This window comes from Astyanax mexicanus, chromosome 9, assembly GCF_023375975.1.
Source record: "Astyanax mexicanus isolate ESR-SI-001 chromosome 9, AstMex3_surface, whole genome shotgun sequence".
Taxonomy (NCBI): Eukaryota; Metazoa; Chordata; class Actinopteri; order Characiformes; family Acestrorhamphidae; genus Astyanax; species Astyanax mexicanus.
In genome coordinates this window covers 9,420,702-9,443,845 of record NC_064416.1, presented here as the reverse complement: position 1 = coordinate 9,443,845, position 23,144 = coordinate 9,420,702, and the positions used below count along the sequence as shown (strand labels likewise).

The window sequence follows — 23,144 nt, the reverse complement described above, 5'->3', positions numbered from 1 at the left end:
CATTTCTGTACTTCACTATTGTAAGTCGCTTTGGACAAAAGCGTCTGCCAAATGTAATGTAATCTACTAAATTTTGATGTAAATTTTCTTTTGGGGTGCCCACATTTATGCACCTGTCTAATTTTGTTTAAATAATTATTGCACACTTTCTGTAAATCCTATATATATATATATATATATATATATATATATATATATATATATATATATATATATATATATTTAACTGAAATTGCTGATCTGAACAAGAAATTATATATAAAGGAAAAGCAGGAAATTTATCAGGGTGCCCAAACTGGTCTGGGTCTCTTGTACTTTATACAGGTCTGTATTTGAGCGCTGGTAGCCTGTGCTTCAGTCCTCCACCGCCGCGCGGCGCTCTCATCCACCAGCGCTTCATGTGGTCTGAGCCGGAGCTGTGAGTGCGCATGCGCAGCACTGTTTGGAAGCTTGTGTACACAGCGCGTTAGCTTAACTGTTAAACTCTCGGTTATATTAGGTAATTTATTCGGTTTATCGGGTTAATCTGTGAGTGTTTATCGGGTTTAAACGGGTTAAAGGAGTGAGGGAGTGTAACTGAGCTGATTTACAGTTTGAAAGAGGGAACAGGGAGCAAAGCGGATGGATTTAGAGACTGGAACCTATGAACCCGGATTCGTCGGGATCAGATTCTGTCAGGAATGGTGAGAAAAATACCCTAAAAACACATATTTAACTATATTTTTTTATTAATTATGATAGATAATAAAGCTAAACCCCAAAGCTGAACAGCAGGGGGAGGGTTTACATACACATTAATCCTCTTTCACAATAAACAATCAAGCTTAATCCTCTGTTTACTGGAAAATATGTTACATAATACATACCTAAATCCATAACGTTACTCTTTTACCTGCATACAGTTATTACAAACCAAAAGGAAAAATGTTGTAAAATAAGCAACAAACCAGTAACAGTTATATACCTGTGTTTACCAGTATACTATTGCATCTGAAAATGTTAAGATATTATTGAATATTTACTTTATTTCAGTAATTCTGTTCTTGTGAATGTGGAACTCATATATTATGTAGATGTATTACACCCAGAATGATCTATTTTAAGCATTTATTTTTATTGTTAGTGATTATGGCTTACACTACAGCCAAAAAAAAAAAAAACAGTCTCAGAAAATTAAAATATTAAATAAGACCAATCCGTAATTTTGGCAGTGTGGGCAGTGTGTCAAGTCCTGCTGGAAAATTAAATCTGCATTTCCATAAAAGTTGTCCGCAGAGGGAAGCATGAAGTGCTGTAAGATTTTCCGGGAAAACAAAACTGCACTGACTTTAGACTTGATAATAAAACACAGTGGATCAACACCAGCAGATGACATGTCTCTCCAAATCATCACTGATTGTGGAAACTTCACACTAGACCTCAAGCAGCTTGGGCTGTGTGTCTCTCCACTCTTCCTCCAGGCTCTGGTCCCTTGATTTCCAAGTTTAATAGGAAATTTTCTGATGGTCAGTGATTGTTTGTAGAGACGTGTCATCTGCTGGTGTTGGTCGACTGTGTTTTATCAAGTCCAAAGTCAGTCAGACCTGTATGACCTAATGAGAAAAGTCGGAAATTTAACTCATCGTCTTTTATCTTTCTTTGTTTTTACAGTAACAACATGTTGTACCCTAAAGAGGACAAGGAGAACCGTATTCTGCTGTATGCTGTGAGTTTACTGAAGATTACTAAGATTAAAGAAGGGCTGTCTGTGATCACTAAAGTTCATTCTAAAACTTTATTTCTGTCTGTTTTCAGTGCAGGAACTGCGACTACCAGCAGGAGGCTGACAACAGCTGCATATATGTGAACAAAATCACCCACGAAGTGGAGTAAGTCATACATATAATACAGAAGCACACTGGTGCAGTTTAGAGACACGCATAACCATTTACCAGTAAAAAAAAAAAAAAAAAAAACTGTGACTAGGTGAATGATTTGTCGTAGGGTGTTTTCACACCTGCTTTGTTTGGGACAGATTTAAGGCTGTAAACCATGATCCAGACAAAAGGACCAGAGTTTAGAGTTGGTCTTGGTCCAGATTTAATGAACTGGCTCCTTTTGGCGTGCAGATGCATTACACAGCAGTAGGAACACAAATTAATTTATGGGAATTCATGTATTTACTGCAACACTTGGTTAACCCTTATTTACAAACAGAAATAAAAAGAATCTGAGGAGGATCTTTTACCCTCATTCTGCTGCCAGAGGGAAAGAACACGAAGCTGAGTCAAATTCAGATCTAATAGAGCTAGAATTTGTCACAACACCTGGCAAAACAACTTGCCAAACTTAAAACTCATACAAACCAATTAATGAAGTAAAGAAAGACTCAAGCCATGTGAGAGGATGTAGTACAGTTCTTCAGTCTGCTCACTAAACTACAGTGTGAAACCAAAACTAACTGTACCATATGTATACAATATACAAAGACGCAAACATTAGTTCGGACTTTCAGGCGTAAAAATGCACTTAATTTTCTGCTCTGTTAAGCAATTGTAAAGGTGTGCATTGAGTTTAGAAAGAGATCGATTATTGAGTGACTCCTGGGTTTTAGCAGTTTTTTTATTTGCATTTTTATGTGCATTTAAACACACTCATGTTTGTTTTGTACAGTATAAATTATTTTAAAAAGATTTGTTTATATTATAAATAATAATATAAACCTTGTACCTTGCTGCTCATTTGCCGGAACTTAAGTGGTTTAACCTTGCTGTCTTGTTGTTTCACAGTGAGCTCACACAGATTATTGCAGATGTGTCCCAGGATCCAACGCTGCCCCGGACAGAAGACCATCCCTGTCCAAAGTTAGTGCTGAACTTGTCTCACACCAACTCCAATCTTTCACACTTCTTTCTGTTTCAAACTTCATAATCTGTTTACGTTACATTCACCTCTACATTTAATCAAAGGTTAGATTGCACCAGCAGCAATTGGGTTTATACTCACAATAAATCTATAATGATTTCTGTTACAGCCTTTAGTAAAATAATACAGGATATAATAAAACTACTTCTAATCATTGGGTGATACATAGGGCCTAGTGCATTCCTAGCACGTTCTGTATATTCTAACTTATATATAACCACTACTTACTAACTCACCCACAACTTGGAAGCTCTTCACGTCGATTAGACACACTCCCCTCTATGCATTTCACAGACCCATCACTTGTCCAGCTTCATACCTGTAGATCTTCTCTGGTGACTGTAAATTCATGCCGGGAGCCGCCAGTTTTAGTATCTGAATTTTACCCACATCTATAGCAGAAGTGAATCTGCAGTGTATTGTATTGTTTAAGGTAGAGCTCCTGCCACATTATTCACCTGCGAGTCATCTTCCACCCCTGCTCTTGCAGATTCCTGCAAATGGCTAAATTGATATGTTTTCATGTAAATTATTCTAATCGTGTCTGTGATTCTAGGTGCGGACACAAGGAGGCAGTGTTCTTCCAGTCTCACAGCATGAAGGCTGAGGTACAGTAACAGCAGCTCTTTACTTTGATACTTTATCATTTTATTCACATATCTGTGTAAGCAATAAGCATGAAAGCAATTTTGACATTTAAATTATGTGAAAACCCCAGACACACACACACTTTCATAAGATTCGGATTTACAGTATAGGCAGTTACAAGCAATCACAAGCTACACGCTCACATAAATCCCCCCTTTCATTTTACACCATTGCAGCTTTAATTTTATACTCTACTAAAGCATTACAAACGTTTTTTTTTAGTCTAGGAGGGAATGAAAATGTATTTTTAAACTATGTAATAAATCTGTAATACATAATATATTACTATCACTGTTGTTGTTGTTCTTAGCAATAGTAGTAGTATTATACATCAAAGTTTAGATATATCTTTTTATTTATATGTATTTTCTTCAGAGTTAAAATATATATTTATGGAAACAATACAAACTATAGTTTCAGTCCATCCAGTTAAAAATCTGTATACCAAAAGCACATGAATTTGGAAGTTAGACTTGTTGTGTTTGATAACATGGGGGAAAAAATAATCACGTTCATTTATTATTGTATTGGTAGGTTCTAATCATGTGTTTTGTCTGGATCTGTGTGTTTTAGGACGCTATGCGGCTGTACTACGTCTGCACGGCACCACACTGTGGACACAGATGGACAGAGTGAGGAGGTGGTTGGTGGTGGAGGATGAAGATTCTGTTGTGCTGTAGCTGCATTTGTTCCTAAAGCTGAAGCTGTGAAGGTTTAGTGTGCAACAGCCATCACTCGCAGCTAGAATTGAGTCCATACTGGAGCCGGAGAATTACAGTCCTGTAATGTAAAGTGTTTTTTTTTTTTTTTAGTATTTTTAATAAAAGATTGTGTATAAATACATCACATCTGTATTTTGTCTTTAAGAAAACTATGCCAACACTGTCTGGATACACTGCTGTAGGTATTTTAGGCCCAGTTAGTTAGTTACATTACATTGATACATTTATTACTGATTCACTTTTGATGATTTTTAAACTGACTCCCATAGATTTACTCACTTATGTTTAGAATAAGTAGGTTTGCCCTCCAAGCATCTTTTCCGTCCATTAGTAAAACCTTGGAGTCTAAATGTTCATGCATGGGGGTGGGGGGTACAGAAAGGTGGGGCCTATGATGGGTTTATTGATTATTCATGAGAGTGGGCTCATATAAAGGAGCTTCAGAGTTTAGTCCTCAGTTCAGCATGGCCTCATGCAAACTCAACGGAGTGTAAATGAAATTTTGTTGATTTTCTGCAGAATCTGCTGCAGAAACTGCTTAATTTCTGTTTGAGTTGTGAAAAAGGGGGGTTGTTCTGATGGACATGGAGGAACCGGAGACCCCCAAAAGTGTTTTCCACCCGTTCAGTATCCGTGGTCTGCTGGAGCGAGGGAAAGAATAAAAGAGGGAGAGAACTGAAGGTACTCGTCTCACCGGACAGGAGTAGACAGTACAGTACACAAAGGTAGGAGACTCTATTTGGCCCCCCAGGAGCCACCAGCCTTGTATACATAATCTACATACAGTTTAGAGTCATATAGGCATGCAGTTATCACTCTGCTAATTGGAGGGGTAATTATTTAATTATTTTTAAGATATAGTAGCATCATTCCTTTAGTGTGAAAGTAATAAAACTAATGTTGAGACACAGTTCAACCTGAAATACTGCAATACTTGTAAATATATGATAGATAAAGAGAGCTATGGAAAAAATTAAGAGATCACTCCAGTTTCTGAATCAGTTTCTCTGATTTTGCTATTTATAGGTTTATGTTTAAGTAAAATGAACATTGTTGTTTTATTCTATAAACTACGGACAACAATTCTCCCAAATTCCAAATAACAATATTGTCATTTAGAGCATTTATTTACAGAAAATGAGAAATGGCTGAAATAACAATAAAAGATGCAGAGCTTTCAGACCTCAAATAATGCAAAGAAAACAAGTTCATATTCATAAAGTTTTAAGAGTTCAGAAATCAATATTTGGTGGAATAACCCTGATTTTTAATCACAGTTTTCATGCATCTTGGCATCATGCTCTCCTCCAACAGTCTTACACACTGCTTTTGGATAACTTTATGCCACTCCAGGTGCAAAAAATCAAGCAGTTCAGTTTGGTTTGATGGCTTGTGATCATCCATCTTCTTTTGATTATATTTCAGAGGTTTTCAATTTGGTAAAATCAAAGAAACTCATACTGTTTAAATGTTCTCTTATTTTTATCTAGAGCTTTATATGACAGCTCTGGAATGCATCTGTTTTGTAAATTTAATGAGAAAATATTACTTTGAGCTTTCAGTTGTTTATTTGTTAGCATGCTTTATCCATTTATCCATTCTACAACCACCTTTGATTATGTGTTTGAATTAGTTTGATTAATCTAACTGAAATATAAGAATAATTCAATTCATAATCAATTTGGATTGCATTCAGACAAACCCAAGAAACTCACTGAAATCCCAGCAGTGCAGTGATACTGATATCCAGGATGAGGAACTCTACACCTCCTGCTGTCACTGTATATATTACTTTATTGATCCCTGAGGGGAAGCTTTCCTGGCTGCTGCTTGGTGAACTCACACCTGTGTACAGGTAGACAGGTATGGTCAAGTGTGTGATAAAGTGTGTAGAAAGAGATCTCATACAGTTTAAAATCCAGTGTGAATTCAGCTGAGCTCATTCTGGATATTCATTCATAACCTTATTAGAACTTAATTCTGAATATGAATGTAATTAGAAAAGTAATACACACTCATACTGGACATCAGTGTTTTTACAACTTCATACTTGATGTTAATGTTATTAAAGTTTTGGATAAGAATGCCATTAGCATGCTATCATTCTGGTTATTAATGTAATAACTACTTAATACTGGGTATTAATATTATAACTTAATTTTGAATATTAATGCTATTAGAACTTCATTCTGAATATAAACATAATTAGAACTTCATACTGGATATTAATATTATTATAACTTAATTCTGGATATTAATGCTATTACAACTTAATTCTGGATATTAATGCTATTACAACTTCATTCTGGATATTAATGCTAATAGAACTTCATTCTGGATATTAACATAATTAGAACTTCATACTGGATATTAATATTACTATAACTTCATTCTGGATATAAATGCTATTAGAACTTCATTCTGGATATTAATATTACTATAACTTCATTCTGGATATAAATGCTATTAGAACTTCATTCTGGATATTAACATAATTAGAACTTCATACTGGATATTAATATTACTATAACTTCATTCTGGATATAAATGCTATTAGAACTTCATTCTGGATATTAACATAATTAGAACTTCATACTGGATATTAATATTACTATAACTTCATTCTGGATATAAATGCTATTAGAACTTCATTCTGGATATTAACATAATTAGAACTTCATACTGGATATTAATATTACTATAACTTCATTCTGGATATAAATGCTATTAGAACTTCATTCTGGATGTTAACATAATTATAATTTTATACTGCATAGTTATGCTATTAGACTGGATTTACTAGATATCATTTTATTATTATAGCATTATTCTGAATATTATTGTTATTAGAACTTAATGCCAGATACTATGTCATTACAATTACAATGTGTCATTGCAAACATATTATGAATATTAAGGTTAGATGGATTGTATATTAAATATTGGTATTAAAGGACCATTAAGGATTAAATTTTTGAAGTAACTCATAACATGATTAGGATGTATCATCAGATATTAAGGAACCATGCTGAGTTAAAGTACCGACAGCTCTTATCAGCAGAGCTTTAGTCAGTATTTTCTTATTTGAACTGTGTGGTATGTAACGGTAATACATTTCCACATCTCGGATTGCCAGGTACAGAACACAACCGCACAAAAACAGCCATTTCACACACTTGCTTTCATTTACTACAGATTGTTCCTTTAAGGTTATTATAACTTCTTACTGGATATCGCTGTTATAAACATGTCAATCAAACAAAGTGTGTTCCACCTGTCTATGTTCAGGGCTCCTGAAAGAGGCAGGGCCTGCCCAAAGGAATCCTTAATGACAGATGGAATGGAGTGCCCCCTGCTGGAGAAGCCTCCATTCAGCTACAGCGCCCTGATCGTGATGGCGCTCGCCCACAGCCCCCGCCGCCAGCTTACACTCAGCGGCATCTACGACTTCATTGTGTCGCGGTTTCCGTACTACAGCAGGAAGGGGCGGGGCTGGCAGAACTCCATCCGCCACAACCTGAGCCTCAACAAGTGCTTCGTCCGGGTGCCACGCCCACAAGACGACCCGGGCAAGGGAAGCTACTGGATGATCGACCCGTGCAGTGAGGTGTACATTGGTGGAAGTCCGGGCAAGCTAACACAGTGCCAGCCGGCTAATCGGGCGGATAAGTCTGCAAAGATAGTGAAGTGGAAGGCGGGGCTTGGACTGCCCAGCTCCTTTTATTGGCCCATGGCATCATTCCTGGCACTGCAGCAGCCAGTGTCTGCCCACCAGCAGGGTCACAGATGGGCAGGAACCAGATCCGAGGTTGCCGGACTGGGCACTGCATCGTTTGTGCCAACCTCGGTTCCTGCTATGGGTGCTAATGGGGTAATGCCCGGCCAACCTGCCCTGGTGGCAGATTGCTCCAGTGCCAGGAAAGATGCCATACCCTCTGAGGGAACAGCGCACCCTATGGGAATCCTGCAGCAATTCCACACTGACCCCGCCCTTATTCACCCTGCATACACGTATCATCCCAGCATGACCAGCTCGTATTGGCACATTTGTATTTAAATTAAATTTGTATGTAAATAAATCTTGTTCATTATTTCATATTATTACTATATTGTGTTCTGATTTACATTCTTCTTCTTAATATTATTATCATAACTGTTCTGCTGGATTTTTAATTGCGTAGCATTTTCAAGGTCCAAGGTTTGATCAACATCATGGCAACTATCTTAAATACAATAGCAACCACCTTGCCACAATGTAGTAGTTATCTAGACTCCACCTTGTAATACTGTAGCAACCACCTGGGATATCAAAGCAACCAGCTAGCAACCACATAGGAATACCAATGCAACAGCCTGGGATATAATACCAACCACTAAGCAATAACTTAAAACAATCTTGAAAAAAATCTTCAAAACCTGAGCAACCACCTTGCTACAAGGTAGCCCCCATGTAGAGCCCATTTATCCAAATCCTAGCAACCACCTGGGATACAATTGCAACCACTAAGCAACATCACGACAACTGACTAACATACCATGCCAACCACCTTGTCACAATGTAGCACCCATCTTATCAACACCATATCAACCACCTGGTCTACTATAGCAAACAGCTATAGTATGCAGTATAGTAGCTTTGCATGCCAAAGCAACCATTTGGGATAACATAGCAACTGCCTAGCAACCACCATGCAACATTATGGCAAATGACTTGAATACCATACCAACCACTTTGTCACAATGTGGCATCTAGAGCCCACTATAACATCAATACTATAACACATTTTGGAACTGCTAAACAAACATCTAGCAACCACATTGCAATATGGTATTGTCTAAAATACCATAGCAACCCCCTTGCCACATTAGAACACCAATAGAACACACTGTGATACTATAGCATCAATTAACAACCACTTATGAAGAACACAGTACACTTTGAAAGTTATTGTTGTTAGCCTGAATATTACAAAATGCTATCTCGTTTGGTCTAAACGGTTTATGTAATGCATGCCTGAAATATTGTGAGTAAATGCTTATCATTCTTAAAAGTTATATTTTGACTAATTGCATGGATTTTCCAATATATAACTATACACACATACTATAACTTCAAATCTAATGGTAATGTATTTTTGTTGTGTTTATATATTTGTTGGTGTATAATATATTTATAAACAAACTAAAAAAACCTGGACTAAAACATATTTTTAGTTTTGCTTTTATTTGTTTTTTTTTGTTGTTTTTTTTACAAAAACAAAATAATGTACTGTAAAACTATTTTGCATTTGTTTGATGGTCATGTATGTGAAATAAATGTCTTTGTGCATTTGTCTGATTAAATTCCTGTTTTTTCTAAACTGCAGATGTGTGCAGATTTTCACTCTATAAAATGTGTGGAATAAGAGGTAGGATTAACAAGTGATTAACTCTTCTACCGAGCAGCTCCATCCAAGCAGCTTGCGTTCATTGTGGCATTGTTTCAACAAGCTTCTGCAATGTCACAATTTATTTCAGTCCAGTGTTGCATTATTTTTTCACCAAGATCTTACATTGATGATGGGAGCGTCTGACCACTTCACAAAGCCTTCTCCAGCACATCCCAAAGATTCTCAATGAGGTTAAGGACTGAACTATCCAAATGTGCAAATTATGATCTCATTCTCCCTAATTTATTCATTCATTCAATCTGGTCTATATTCAGTATATTCAGGTAGTCAGCTGACCTCATTCTTTCAGCACATACTGTTACTAAACACACAAACACACACACACACATATATATATATATAATATATTATAATACATCTCACATATATAATACAACTAAACATGTAAAATAATAACACAAAAAATGTAAAAAGTAAAAATTAATTCCTGACTTTTAAACGTTTATTCGACGACAAACTAAAACATGTTCCGGACTTTTTTTATATTATTTTATTAAATATAATAAAAGTCCCCGGAAGGAAGCGGCGCCATAACGCTGCGTTTTGTGAGCGTGACCCGCGCGCTGAAGCTGAATTACCCACAGAGAGAGAAAGATCCGTTTATACCAGAGTAAATTAGAGTTTACTACCCTAAACATGTGAGTATTTACATTATTAAACGATTTTACTGTTATTTTGGGTGTTTTAGGGAAAGCCTGGCTGGTTACAGGAGTTAAACGTCTGCCGTAGAAACACAAAAGCAGCAGCATGAGATTTAGCAGTTGTAAGTTAGGTGTTAGCTTAGCTACTTAAATATAATAAATTTAATGCCCATAGAGGACCTGAATATTGTGTTATTGCTTTAAAACTACTTTTAAATTAGACTAAAATGTCGATAAGCGTATTTAATAATGTTAAATAATTCTCTAATAATTCTCTTCTGCTGTTTAGTTGTTGTAAATCTTGGCTGGATAGTTATCTTACGTTAGTTATCCAATTTAACTCCTGTATTGTGCTTTTTCGTTCTGAGTTAAATTAAGAATAGTGAGCTGCTTATTAGAATTGTCTGTTCCACCTTAAATGGGGCAGAAGTATCTGTACATTCAGGCTCCTCAGCAATTCTTCTGCACCATTAATGTAGCTAAAATAGACAATTCTTACAAAAAGCCAACTTCAGTTTAAGGGCTGCACCGAAGTATTACTTTTATTTTTATATATATATATATATATATATATATATATATATATATATATATATATATATAACAATAAAAAAAACAATAAACCAAAAAATTATATATATATATATATATATATATATATATATATATATATATATATATATTTTTTTTTTTTTTTTTTTTGATTGATCTGAATATTTTTTGTTGCTTAATCTAAAGTTTTTTTCTGATAATCTAACAATTATTTATTTTGATTAATCTACCATTTAGCCTACGATTGAGTAATCTACTGTTTTTTTTTTTACAGATTAAACTAATGCAATTGTATAGACTGATCTACTATATATACATTTACTTTTAATCTAATACTTGGTTTTATCAGTTAAGCAAACAATTATTTTCTTATTGCTTAATTAACCTTTTTACCTTTATTATTATATAGTTTTTGATTAATTGAAAGATTATTTTTCCCGATTAGTCAATAGTCTAGTGACTAAATTAATGCTTGGTTTTCATAGTTTTGTATTTTGGTTTCAAACATTAAAAAGAAATCCTTCCTATTTGATGTTTAGTTAACTGGTTTAAAGAGCCAATCCGAACCTAGTTTAACTTATTTTAATATTAAACATTAATTTATAGTAATATGTGAGGGGAAAATGAAACTATAATTAAAACTATTTAATTAAACACTGTTTTTTAAGATTAATATACTGTGCTCAAACCAATCAGTGTCCAATTTCCTCCACAAATGCTAATAACATGTTGTGTCTCAGGAGTCTCCTAAACAAACCGAAGTCTGAGATGACTCCTGAGGAGCTTCAGAAGCGAGAGGAGGAAGAGTTCAACACGGGGCCGCTGTCCGTCCTCACACAGTCCGTCAAAAACAACACACAGGTCCTTATTAACTGCCGCAACAACAAGAAACTGCTGGGCAGAGTGAAGGCGTTTGACAGGTACGATACTCTGAACTGTGTGCAGAGGAGAATTTGCTCTTCTATTATATTAATCTCATTCTTGGTGTGAAGCAGGTGCTAGCCAGGCTAAGGTATTTTCTAACACTTTTACAGTGTGTAAGTAATGGTTTGTATGTTTGCATTGTTTGACTGATGGTTTGTACACAGGTGGCTTAATGTATTTTAAACAGGTTTGCAATTAAGTCTGAGTGAGTTTGTTGGAGCTGTGATTTGCTTTTCTATGTTGTCGTGTAAATTAAATGCACAGTATTTGAAACAGGAGCCTTTTTTCACTTTTCTGCTGCACTTAGTATACAACTGAACTGACTGTTTAGTGCAGTAATTGTTACAGCCAACCATTACACTTAACCCTGCCTATAAATGGGGATGTTGTAGCATTTGCACTCACTTTGCTGTCATTTGAGTTGTCCTTCTGAGCTGCAAACCAGATTATATAGATTTACTGTGTACAAATATTTAGCAATAAAAATATTCGAAACAGTACTACCTATCTCTATTAAACTGCTTTTGTGTTCATCATGTGGAATATGTAATTCGAGTACCATTTTGGAGGCCATTTGACCTTTGGTAAGTGTTCTTGAGGGGCTTTAAGGCCATGATGAAGATGATGATGATGATGATGAGTGAACACAAAAACTTGTGGTGGATATGAGATTAAATTAGAGGCTGGCAAAAACTAATCTGATCCAATATTGACATAGATAATTTCTGAGTGTTATTGTTTGCTTCTTCCTGTGGGATAAAATAGATAATTTAATATGTGAAAACTGTATTAAATTTATAAAATTCCATTTAACATTTTGCAGAGTGAGGTTGGTGTGAAATTGTGATTAATTGAGAAGAAACTTAAGGGCTATTAGTTCTTTGCAGTTGCAATAAAGTGATCCAGTTGTTGCCATGACCTAAATGCAAATGGAGTACTAGTGAACTTGCACGTGTCTGAGTTTTATATGGAACATTCATGATGGTAAAATAATAGAAAGTCTAAACATATATCATCTTTATATGGATTCCTCACTCATGTTAATTATTTTTTTTTATTTATAAAAAAACTTGACAGTTTTCGTGTCTGGTTCATTTTACCACCTTTTACCATATTTTTGTGAAACCAATTAATTTTGCACAGAATTTACCAAAAACTGTTTAATTTTCCCTAATATATACACCAACCCAGGCAGATAGACTGGTGTTTGTGATTGTTAGTGGATTACAGTCTCTCTGTGTTTTATTTGCTTTCAGGCATTGTAACATGGTTCTGGAGAATGTGAAGGAGATGTGGACAGAGGTGCCCAAAAGTGGAAAGGGCAAGAAGAAGTCCAAACCAGTCAATAAGGATCGCTACATCTCCAAGATGTTCCTGAGAGGAGACTCGGTCATCGTCGTTCTGAGGAACCCTCTCATCACCGGCAAATAGACTGTCCACATTTACAGAGCGAGTCCAGTGCAGGCGAGCTGCAGAACCGACCCAACCTTAGCACTTCTTCACCTCTGTGTTGAGGAGAAAGTGCAGTGTTGGGGGTTGGAGGGAGGTATCAGGGTTTGTAACAGTAGAAGAAGGGTCTGCACTGGCTGGCATGTGCCCTAAACAGGGCTGTGATTACATGGGGTTGTCTGGTTGAGTTTTGTACACTGATGAATAACACAGGATTTAACAGTCATGATAGAAGAGTATTTCATATTTGATGGAACTTTTTTTTTGTTTGTTTTTGTTTTTTTGATTGGGTGGGAAAAATGTGAAATGGTTGTTCGTTTTAGTTTTTTTGTCTGTAGGAGACAGGCAGCGACTGACTTGTCCCATAAATAAAGTTTTGTACTCATGATAACAATCTTCGTCAGTGTCCTTGTTTTTGGAGCCATTATATGTTGAATTATTTGCAATAAAATCTGACCCACTAGAATTGTATCATTATTCTTTCAGCATATATTTTATTATTCCTGTTTAGGAATTAATATACTTTTTTTTTTTTTATAATATCTCAAGTTTCCTAATAATCATTTAGATCGAACCATTGGAACATGAAAGTGGGCAGGTAGTTTATTACAAACACTTTATACATACAGTGCCTTGAGGTAGTTTTCTTGAAATTAAGTCGCGTTAAATTCAACTGATAATCACAAACGAATAGGAAGGATGGAAAAACAGATTACAAACATTAAAAAACACAAACATATCTCAGTCTCTTTGTCTTTATCGTTCTCCCTTTGTCTTTCTCTGTTGTCATGTCTCTCTCTTTCTCTCACTGTATATCTTTCTTTTTTCTCTTTCCCTTTATCTGTGTATCTCCCTTTGTCTATTTGTCTCTCTCTGTCTTTTTCTCTGCTCTGTCTGTTTTGTGAAAAGCTGCTTAAATTTTTTTATTAAAATTAATATTTAATTGTTGATGAAGGTAATCTTTTAGAATGATCATGTCTCTCTATTTGTCTCTCTTTTTCTATCCCTCTTTCTCTCTTTCTTTATCTGCCTTTGTGACTATCTCTATTCACAATATTATCTTTAATCATTTATTAAAATAATCGCTTGGACTGATTGTCTCTCTCTACCTCTTTTTGTCTCTGTCTCTTTTTGTCTCTCTTTATCTCTTTATTTCCCTCTATCCATTTCTCTCTCTCTCGGGTGTAGGTGGTGTCATTGGGTTGTGCTCAGTTTTTGTGACAAACTGCCGTTTAAAGCTTTCTGAATTATTAACGAATATTAATGAGTGTAGATGTGCTGAGTGTCACTTCACACCCTCACACACACAAACTTTCCAAACCACAGGCTTGGACACACAGTGTATCAGTGTCTCAAGTCACTTTGCATTTATTTGTCCTCAGAAGCAAATTCTGTTGTTACCTGACGCTTGTCTGACGTTAAAGTGATAGCTCAGTGCTAAAGTAGCTAATAATTTATAGAAATTCATACCTCAACATTTATGAAGGAATGGGGACAGGGTTTCCCTCTGTTTCTAAAGCTTAAAACCGGAACGTCCAGACTGTTATCAGCAAAAGGTCCAAAGACAGGGTCTGTCAGGGTATAATGCAGAAAAGTATAATAAGATCTTGGAGAAATATATGTTGCCTTTAAGATTACATGCATGTTCATCAAGACAACACAAAACCACATGTTGTATACATTACAAAGTCATTAAATCTAATAAAGTAAGACATAGCTACAGTATGTTAGTACAGTGAGTGTGTGTGTGTGTGTGTGTGTGTGTGTGATTGCTCCCTCAGCTCCACCTGATTTAGTGGAATGTCTTCCGCAGGTTCCCCTGAGGTTCTCCACCCTGCAGCAGAGAACGCTGTGGAGCTTCATTTATCTAACCTGTGACATCCACACCTGCACAGTGTGTGTGTGGGCGAGCAGGTGAGTGTGAGATTTATGATGTACAGGTGAAGATATTATCAGCAGCAGGATTTAGAACTGCAGAGATTTTTGTTAAACGGTTTCAGTCGACCGCCTGGTCCAGCTTTGGTGAGACAGGAACTAGAATAATGTTATAATGAATGCACTGAATGTGGATGTGATTTCTGGAACCCACTATCAGGTCTCTCCCTTCCCATGAGCACACTGTCCAGGGTTCAGACTCACCAGCTGTACCCTGAGATAACAATTAATCAGTTTACTGCCCCATTAAATTCGGTATGCCAGTGTATATTTGTAATTTGTTTAAATTCTATGAACTGGTCAAATTTTGTAAAAATGGATCAAACAGTATGAATTTATATAATGCAATATATGAGTAAGATTAAGTAAATTGGTCAACTTTATAATTGGTGAAAACAAATTATTTTTTGGAAACTTGTAAATTAGTATAATCCTGAAAATGGTTAAAGATATGTCAACTGATACAATTTTGTAAATGTTTGAAATTCTAAATTGGTGAGATTCGGCTAAATAGGAAACGTTGTAAATGATGACATTCAGAAAATTTGTCAGATTTTGTAAATGGGTAAAATTGATAACTGTATATTGGTAAAATTTGGTAAATTGGTAATATTCTGTAAATAGGTCAAAATTTTGTAAATAGGTAAAATTATGTAAATTGGTCAAATTTGGTAAATTCAACACCATCATCCCACAGAACCTCACCAGGAAGCTAAGCTCGCTCGGCCTCAACACCCCCCTCTGCAACTGGATCCTGGACTTTCTGACGGGGAGACCCCAGTCAGTCCGGTTCGGGGGCAGCACCATCACACTGAACACGGGGGCCCCCCAGGGCAGTGTCCTGAGTCCTCTGCTGTTCACCCTGCTGACTCATGACTGTGCTGCAAAACACAGTTCTAACAGCTTTATCAAGTTCGCCGATGATACAACCGTGCTGGGTCTCATCACCAAAGGCGACGAGTCAGCATACAGAGAGGAGGTGCAGCGGCTGACAGACTGGTGTACAGTCAACAACCTTCACCTGAATGTGGACAAGACAAAGGAAATGGTTGTTGACTTCAGGAGAGCACAACACACCCACTCTCCACTCAACATCGACGGGTCCTCTGTGGAGATTGTTAAGAGCACCAAGTTCCTTGGTGTCCACTTAGCAGATAACCTCACCTGGACCCTGAACACCAGCTCTACAGCCAAGAAAGCCCAGCAGCGTCTCTACTTCCTCCGGAAGCTGAGAAAGGCCCGTCTCCCTCCACCCATCCTCACACTCTTCTATAGAGGGACCATTGAGAGCATCCTGAGCAGCTGCATCACTGCCTGGTTTGGGACCTGCACCGTCTCTGACCGCAAGACCCTCCAGCGTATTGTGAGGACAGCTGAGAGGATCATCGGCGTCTCTCTCCCCTCCATCACGGACATTTACACCACCCGCAGCATCCGCAAAGCAACCAGCATTGTGAATGACCCCACTCATCCCTCACACGAACTGTTCTCCCTCCTGCCTTCGGGAAGAAGGTACCGCAGCATCCGGTCCAGCACGACCAGATTCTGCAACAGCTTCTACCCCCAAGCCATCAGACTCCTTAACTGCAGAGACTGAACTGATGGTTTTTCTGTACATGCACACACACTCTTACCCCACTTACCCCAGAAAATGGAAAGCACTAAAAACCCTACTACCTCACTGGACTCTATTGCACACTGTGTAATAGAGTAATTACTACCTCACCTGGTCTTTTTTGCACACTGTCTTGTTATTTATTATTCTTTGTCTGTATTGTGTTGTATTGTCTGTCTGCACTTTTGTACTGTTGCACTATTGTTCTGTCTACACTGTGTTTATGTGCACCATGGTCCTTGGAGGAACGTTGTTTCGTTTCACTGTGTACTCTGTATATAGCTGAAATGACAATAAAAACCACTTTGACTTTGACTTTGACTTTGAAATTGGTCACGTTTTGTAAATTGGTCACATTTGGTGAAATGGTAACTCTGTAAATTGGTCAAATTTTGTAAATAGGTAAAATTATGTAAATTGGTCAAATTTGGTAAATTGGTCACGTTTTGTAAATTGGTCACATTTGGTGAAATGGTAACTCTGTAAATTGGTCAAATTTTGTAAATAGGTAAAGTTATGTAAATTGGTCAAATTTGGTAAATGTAATAAACAGAACCTGTAAATTGATGGTAACTGAGTGTAATTGTGGTAATATTGTACAGCATTACAGATTTCACCAGAGTTGCTTACAGGAGATTTGGATAAGGAGTCTGATGAGGAAGCTGGTCTGTTTGAATTTTCTTCAAAAATCACTCCTACTCTCTCACACTGGGTCTAGATCTGCTGACTGTGTTCGGTGACATCATCTGACCTTCCTCACCCTCATCCTCCTCCATCAGTGACCAAGTGGTACAGAGACTCACATCCCCCTGTTCAGACTGACTGTGTTTAACTGCTTAATATTTACCATAGTTATATTATTTCTTAAGTGTATCACGTGTGTGTGTGTGTGTGTGTGTGTGTGTGTGTGTGTGTGTGTGTGTGTGTGTGTGTGTATGTGTGATGTTTAATTCAGTGAGAAGTGATTTAAGAGGGGAAATGTGATAATGATCTCAGAATCTGAGAACCCCTCTTACCCCCCCGCAACCTGATACAGCGCACTGATCGACCACCCAGAGAAACTGGAGTCTCTTCAGTTTGTTTCCAGCCAGAGGTGTCAAACACACACACTAATCCTCACACACACACACATACACACCTCTCACACAAACACACACACACAGGAGTCACATAAAGGTGACCCCACTTGCATTGAATCAAATGACATAAACAGAGAGAAATACAGAATACACACTTCAACCACACATACACATTACCTACTGTACTATACACTGTTCTACATACTCTGTATTTTACACTGTAGTACATTTTGTACTAAACCTTTTTTATATACACTGAACTACACACTCTTTATTTCACATTGTATTACACTGTCCTACATACTCTGTATTTTACACGCTACACACTGTAGTACATTTTGTACCAAACCTTTTTATTTGCACTGAACTACATACTCTTTATTTCACATTGTTTTACACTATTCTACGTACTCTGTATTTCACATGGTAGTACACATTGTACTACATTTTATACTACACTTTATTTTACACTGTACAATGTAGGATGTATTTTTCACTGTAGCACATAGTGTACAACCTTCTAATGTTGTAGTACTCGAGTACGGTCTCGGTCTCTGGCTGGACCTCGAGGACCATGATTAATTTTTTCAGACAGCTAGAAAGATAGCACAAGGAGAAGTAGGTGCAAACTAGCGAGATAAATAACATTAGCAGTTGGCTAGCTATGTAGCAACGAGCTAAAAAAAATAATAACTTAATGTTATAGGGGAGAGAACTAAGGTTAGCAACGAGCTAGCTAACCTCAGCAACAAGCTAGCTAAAATACTAATGTTACCGAGAAAGATCTGAAGCTAGCGACAACCTAGCTAATCTTAGTGACGAGCTCACTAAAATACTAATGTTACCTAATGCTACTAATGAAACACGCACTTCCGGGTGCTGTCAGGCTTATCCCTCTAATGTTGCTGTCTTCACACTGCTCTGTTGACTGGGATAGTACTAAAGCTAGTGACAAGCTAGTATCACTAAGTAACATTAGTGATGAGCTAACTAACCTTAGCGACAAACTAGCTAACCTTAGTGATGGGCTACCAGGCAGAGAAAACTACCGTTAGTGACGAGCTAGCTAATCATAGGGATGAGCTGTTTGAGGACAAATTGTGATTGTTTTTTTTTTTTTTTTTTACATTTTAGAATAAAAATGAATGGAATTTGAATTATTTTTATTTTTCAATCTTAATCTGGTCTCGGTTTTGGACTTGGTCTGAGTTTTTCCCGGTCTCAATCTTGACTCAGGGTCTAGCGGTCTCGACTACAACACTACTACTTTGTATTACGTACTGTACTGTACACTGTACTATACACTGTACAATACACTGTAAGGCACGCTGTACTATACATTGTATAATACACTGTGCTACACACTGTTTTAGAATCTTTAATATACAACGTTTGTCACACGATACTACACACTGTACTGCATTTTGTACTACACTTTATTTTACACTGTACAATGTAGTACGTATTTCCCACTGTACTACATAGTGTACTACCTTCTATTATATCCTGTACTATACACTACTGTACGCAGTGTTACACACTATACTATATTACACACTATATTATATATATATTATATCCTGTACTACATACAGTGATATCCAATATTATACAACGTAGTATATGATGTATTACACTGTATTATGCACTGTACAACTTGTTTAAATAGTAATACATTAATAGTAATAATAGTAATACTATGAAGGTAATGATAATGGTTGTGAATTGTTCTATTATAGGAACTGTGAGTTTTGTTCACAGTGGTGGTGAATATTTAATGGTAAAGTTTAAACTCTCATGAAAATGAGGGGAAAAAAATATATGGTACAATAAATACATGCGTACATACATAGATAACTTATATTAAACTCTGATTAAAACAGACCCAGGACCCAGCAGAGATCAGAGTATAAGGTAAGGTATTTATTGTGAGTTAATGCTGTCCTCTGGTGGAGCTGAATGTAAACACAGGTGTTTGCTTGTACTGGCTGAGCTTCTTCACTAGGTGGCGCGAACACACTGACTTTTAGAGTCATTAAAGTTTATTACAGGGCTCAAACAGTGATAGAAGTGATTAACTTTTAGTTTGGCTAAAATATGAATTAACGACAGCCAATCATCACTGTTCTTGTTTAAATTTAAAAGAAAAGATAAGTGAAAAATCCTCTAATATGAAGCCAAATACAGTCAGTTAGAAGTCTGGTACTCAACCACACACAGATCACAAACTTCACTGTGTGGAGAAGAGAACTACTGAGAGGAACCAGTGATCAAAAGGGTGAACTACTGAGAGAAAAAGCAGAACCATTCATGAATATGTTGTTCATTTCCAACCAAATTAGTCCAAATTCTCAAGAATCAGTGAGGCCTACTCCCACTCCCACAACCATTCTAATCCCTTTTTCTTTCCCTTCTTTCTGTTTTCTTTCTATCTCTGTCACATGTACAAAGATGTTATGTTCCTCCTGTTGTGTCCTGATGTTGCCCATCCCTGCTCTCCGCTGCCCTGCTGCCTGCTGTTATGCAGTCCTGCCCTGGAACCCAGCGCTGATCCATTCTTACCACCAATGGTGTTAAAAGTATTCACATTCATTACTCTTTAGAAGTGTAGATATACTAGGGTTTAAAAACTTCTGTAGAAGTTGGAGTATCAAACTTTTTACTCAAGTAGAAGTGTAAAAGTACTGCTTTCAAACCAACTTAGTGTATAAAATTAAAAGTAATGTAAGGGGAAAAAAATAAAGCTATTAAGGACAAATGCTTAAGCAGCACCACAGAGTCCTATAGTGCACTACCCCACTCCCCAAAACACATTTTTCTAAAAGCCATAATGACTATAATGTTATGTTAAAATGTTAATGTTGATAAATTTGGGATGCACTAAGCTCCCTGTTTTAGAAGCATATGTGCTCATTGTAAATGAATGACAATTCATGACAGGTGTTCAATGACAAATGACAATCAGATTCACTCTATTTGGATGGTGTATACGGTTGTCTTGTCTTGTGTCAAGTCTAGAAATTCACCATAGATCTGTTGTTTTTTTGTGCTGGTTGTTCTTTCTTTCTTGTTTTTTTTAGCGATGTTTAAGCTGTTTAGTCTTCTTTTTGTTGTTACTCTCAGTCTAGTTTTCTTAGTTTGATTTTCCTTGTCTGGTTTTCATAGTCTTGTTTTTTGTTTTTTGTGTTTATCCATGTTTGCTTTCTGTTTTGCTTTTGTTTATCCTGTTTCATTAAATCATTTATGTACATCTACTCATCTTTGTGTCTGTGACACTCTGAGAGATAAGGCAGAACCTCCTTAGGGGCATGAGGAGGAACCATTGCAAGAAACCAATCCTAAAATGGTAGAATTTCACTACTAAGATAAAAAACAAAATAAAGGGATAGAAACTTACAGAATTAGAAAAACAGCACTGAGTGGAACCATAACTCAAAACTGCAAATTTGCTACGAGCATGAAGAAGAACCGCAGAGAGAACTCAAATTTAAATGTAAAACTTTGCTGTAGCCAAGAGGTGCATGAAGTAGAACCACTGAGAAAAAAGAAGAAAAAAGAAGAACCTCCATAATAACATAGAAAGCTGGAACTTTGCTAAGAGCATGAGGAAGAACCGCTGAGAAAAAAATCTAAACTCGAAGCTAGGACCTCTTTAAGAGCATGAGGAAGAACCATGGTTAGTAGCCAAAACTCAAAGCTAGAACTTTGCTAAGAGCATGAGGAAGAAGCACTGTGTAGAAAATGAGAACATCACTAAAAGCATGAAGAACCATTGAGTGAAGCTGAAACTTTGCTATGAACATGATGCAGAACAACTAAGAGGATCCAAAATTTTAAGGCTAGACTCAATCTAAGAGAATAAGTATGAACCTCTGAAAAGAACAAAAAAAAAAACCTTCTCAGAACAACGAAACCTAAAAAAAGAGGAAGAACATTGTGATGCTGGTTTTAAAGCTAAAAGAGGTGAAACAGGATTATTAGAATGGGAATGCTGGACTGGAGACTGGGCAGAATGGCAGCTGGAGCCGCTATTGAAAGTGGTCAGTGTTGATCTGTAGGCAGGGGCAGATGGCAGGGATCAATAGGAGACATGGGCGAGGATCTGATAGAACAAAGGTTTATAATGCCTCTGGGGCGGAGCAGAGGACCTGGAGGAGGAGTTGGGTACGAACAAGAGCTGAGTTAGGGACAGGACGAAACTGCTGTAGGATGAATATGTGGGGCTAACCTGCTGTAAATAGAATGGTGGAGCTAAAATGCTGTAGGCTGAAAGGCTGGAGGTAAACTGCTGTAGGTTAAATGTGTGGAGCTAAACTTCTGTAGGCTAAATGGATGGGGCTAAGATGCAGTAAACATAATGGGTGGAGTTAAGCTGATGTAGACTGAATGGATAGAGATAAACTTCTGTAGACTGAATGGATAGAGCTTAACTGCTGTAGGCTGAATGGGTGGAGCTAAACTGCTGTAGGCTGAATGGGTGGAGCTAAACTGCTGTAGGCTAAAATGGTGGAGCTCGTTTTCTGTAGAATAAATAGGTGGGGTTAATTTGCTGTAGGCTAAAATGGTGGAGCTCGTTTTCTGTAGAATAAATAGGTGGGGTTAATTTGCTGTAGGATGAAATGGTGGAGCTCGTTTTCTGTAGAATAAATAGGGTAGGCTGAATGGATGGGGCTAAGATGCAGTAAACATGATGTGTGGAGCTAAACTGCTGTAGACTGAATGAGTGGAGCTAAACTGCTATAGGCTGAATGGATGGAGCTAAACTGCTGTAGGCTAAATTGGAGGAGCTAAGCTGCTGTAGGCTAAATGGGTGGAGCTAAGCTGCTGTAGGCTGAATGGGTGGAGCTAAACTGCTGTATAGGTGGAGATAAGATACAGTAAACATAATGGGTAGAGATAAACTGCTGTAGATTAAATAAATTGGTTTATGCTGCTGTGGACAGAATAGTTGGAGGTAAACTGCTGTAGAATATGTGGGTGGGGCTAAACTACTGTAGCCTGAATGGGCGGGGCTACAGCTGACTTTCTATTATAAGGGCCCTGGAATTAATGTACTGTATGGAAGCCTGAATGACTATATGTGACCTGTGTGTGTGTGTGTGTGTGTGTGTGTGTGTGTGTGTGTGTGTGTGTGTGGAAACTGTAGCAGCTGAGCCCAACCAATAAAAGTGTCAGTGGAGATGGAGGAGGGGCGAGGGACTAAAATTATACAGAGATAGACAGAG

The 23,144-nt window shown here is 37.1% G+C and overlaps 3 protein-coding genes across 3 annotated transcripts; all 3 read left to right on the top strand.

Annotated features, from left to right (window-relative positions):
* The first annotated feature begins 410 nt into the window (after positions 1-410).
* Positions 411-4,398, top strand: polr2i (RNA polymerase II subunit I). Its single transcript, XM_007251608.3, has 6 exons — positions 411-683; positions 1,651-1,705; positions 1,795-1,868; positions 2,769-2,843; positions 3,461-3,512; positions 4,126-4,398. The coding sequence occupies exons 1-6, from the start codon at positions 622-624 to the stop codon at positions 4,186-4,188; spliced, it is 381 nt and encodes a 126-aa protein (XP_007251670.1). The 5' UTR covers positions 411-621; the 3' UTR covers positions 4,189-4,398.
* An 80-nt stretch (positions 4,399-4,478) lies between these two features.
* Positions 4,479-9,092, top strand: foxg1c (forkhead box G1c). The gene is made up of 2 exons (XM_015606425.3): positions 4,479-4,999; positions 7,563-9,092. Exon 2 carries the CDS (start codon positions 7,603-7,605, stop codon positions 8,329-8,331), a length of 729 nt encoding a protein of 242 aa, XP_015461911.3. The 5' UTR covers positions 4,479-4,999; positions 7,563-7,602; the 3' UTR covers positions 8,332-9,092.
* Positions 9,093-10,232: 1,140 nt separating this feature from the next.
* snrpd2 (small nuclear ribonucleoprotein D2 polypeptide) lies at positions 10,233-13,684 on the top strand. Its single transcript, XM_007251607.4, has 3 exons — positions 10,233-10,362; positions 11,658-11,837; positions 13,098-13,684. Coding segments are annotated over exons 1-3 (357 nt in total). The 5' UTR covers positions 10,233-10,360; the 3' UTR covers positions 13,273-13,684.
* The last annotated feature ends 9,460 nt before the right edge of the window (positions 13,685-23,144 follow it).

Bases quoted from the DNA above. Each gene is read 5' to 3' on its own strand.
- polr2i (XM_007251608.3), top strand. From the start codon at position 622: ATGGATTTAGAGACTGGAACCTATGAACCCGGATTCGTCGGGATCAGA. The intron at 1,869-2,768 runs GTAAGTCATACA...GTTGTTTCACAG, and splicing joins AAAATCACCCACGAAGTGGA to TGAGCTCACACAGATTATTG. The intron at 2,844-3,460 runs GTTAGTGCTGAA...CTGTGATTCTAG, and splicing joins GAAGACCATCCCTGTCCAAA to GTGCGGACACAAGGAGGCAG.
- foxg1c (XM_015606425.3), top strand. From the start codon at position 7,603: ATGACAGATGGAATGGAGTGCCCCCTGCTGGAGAAGCCTCCATTCAGC.
- snrpd2 (XM_007251607.4), top strand. The intron at 11,838-13,097 runs GTACGATACTCT...ATTTGCTTTCAG, and splicing joins AGAGTGAAGGCGTTTGACAG to GCATTGTAACATGGTTCTGG.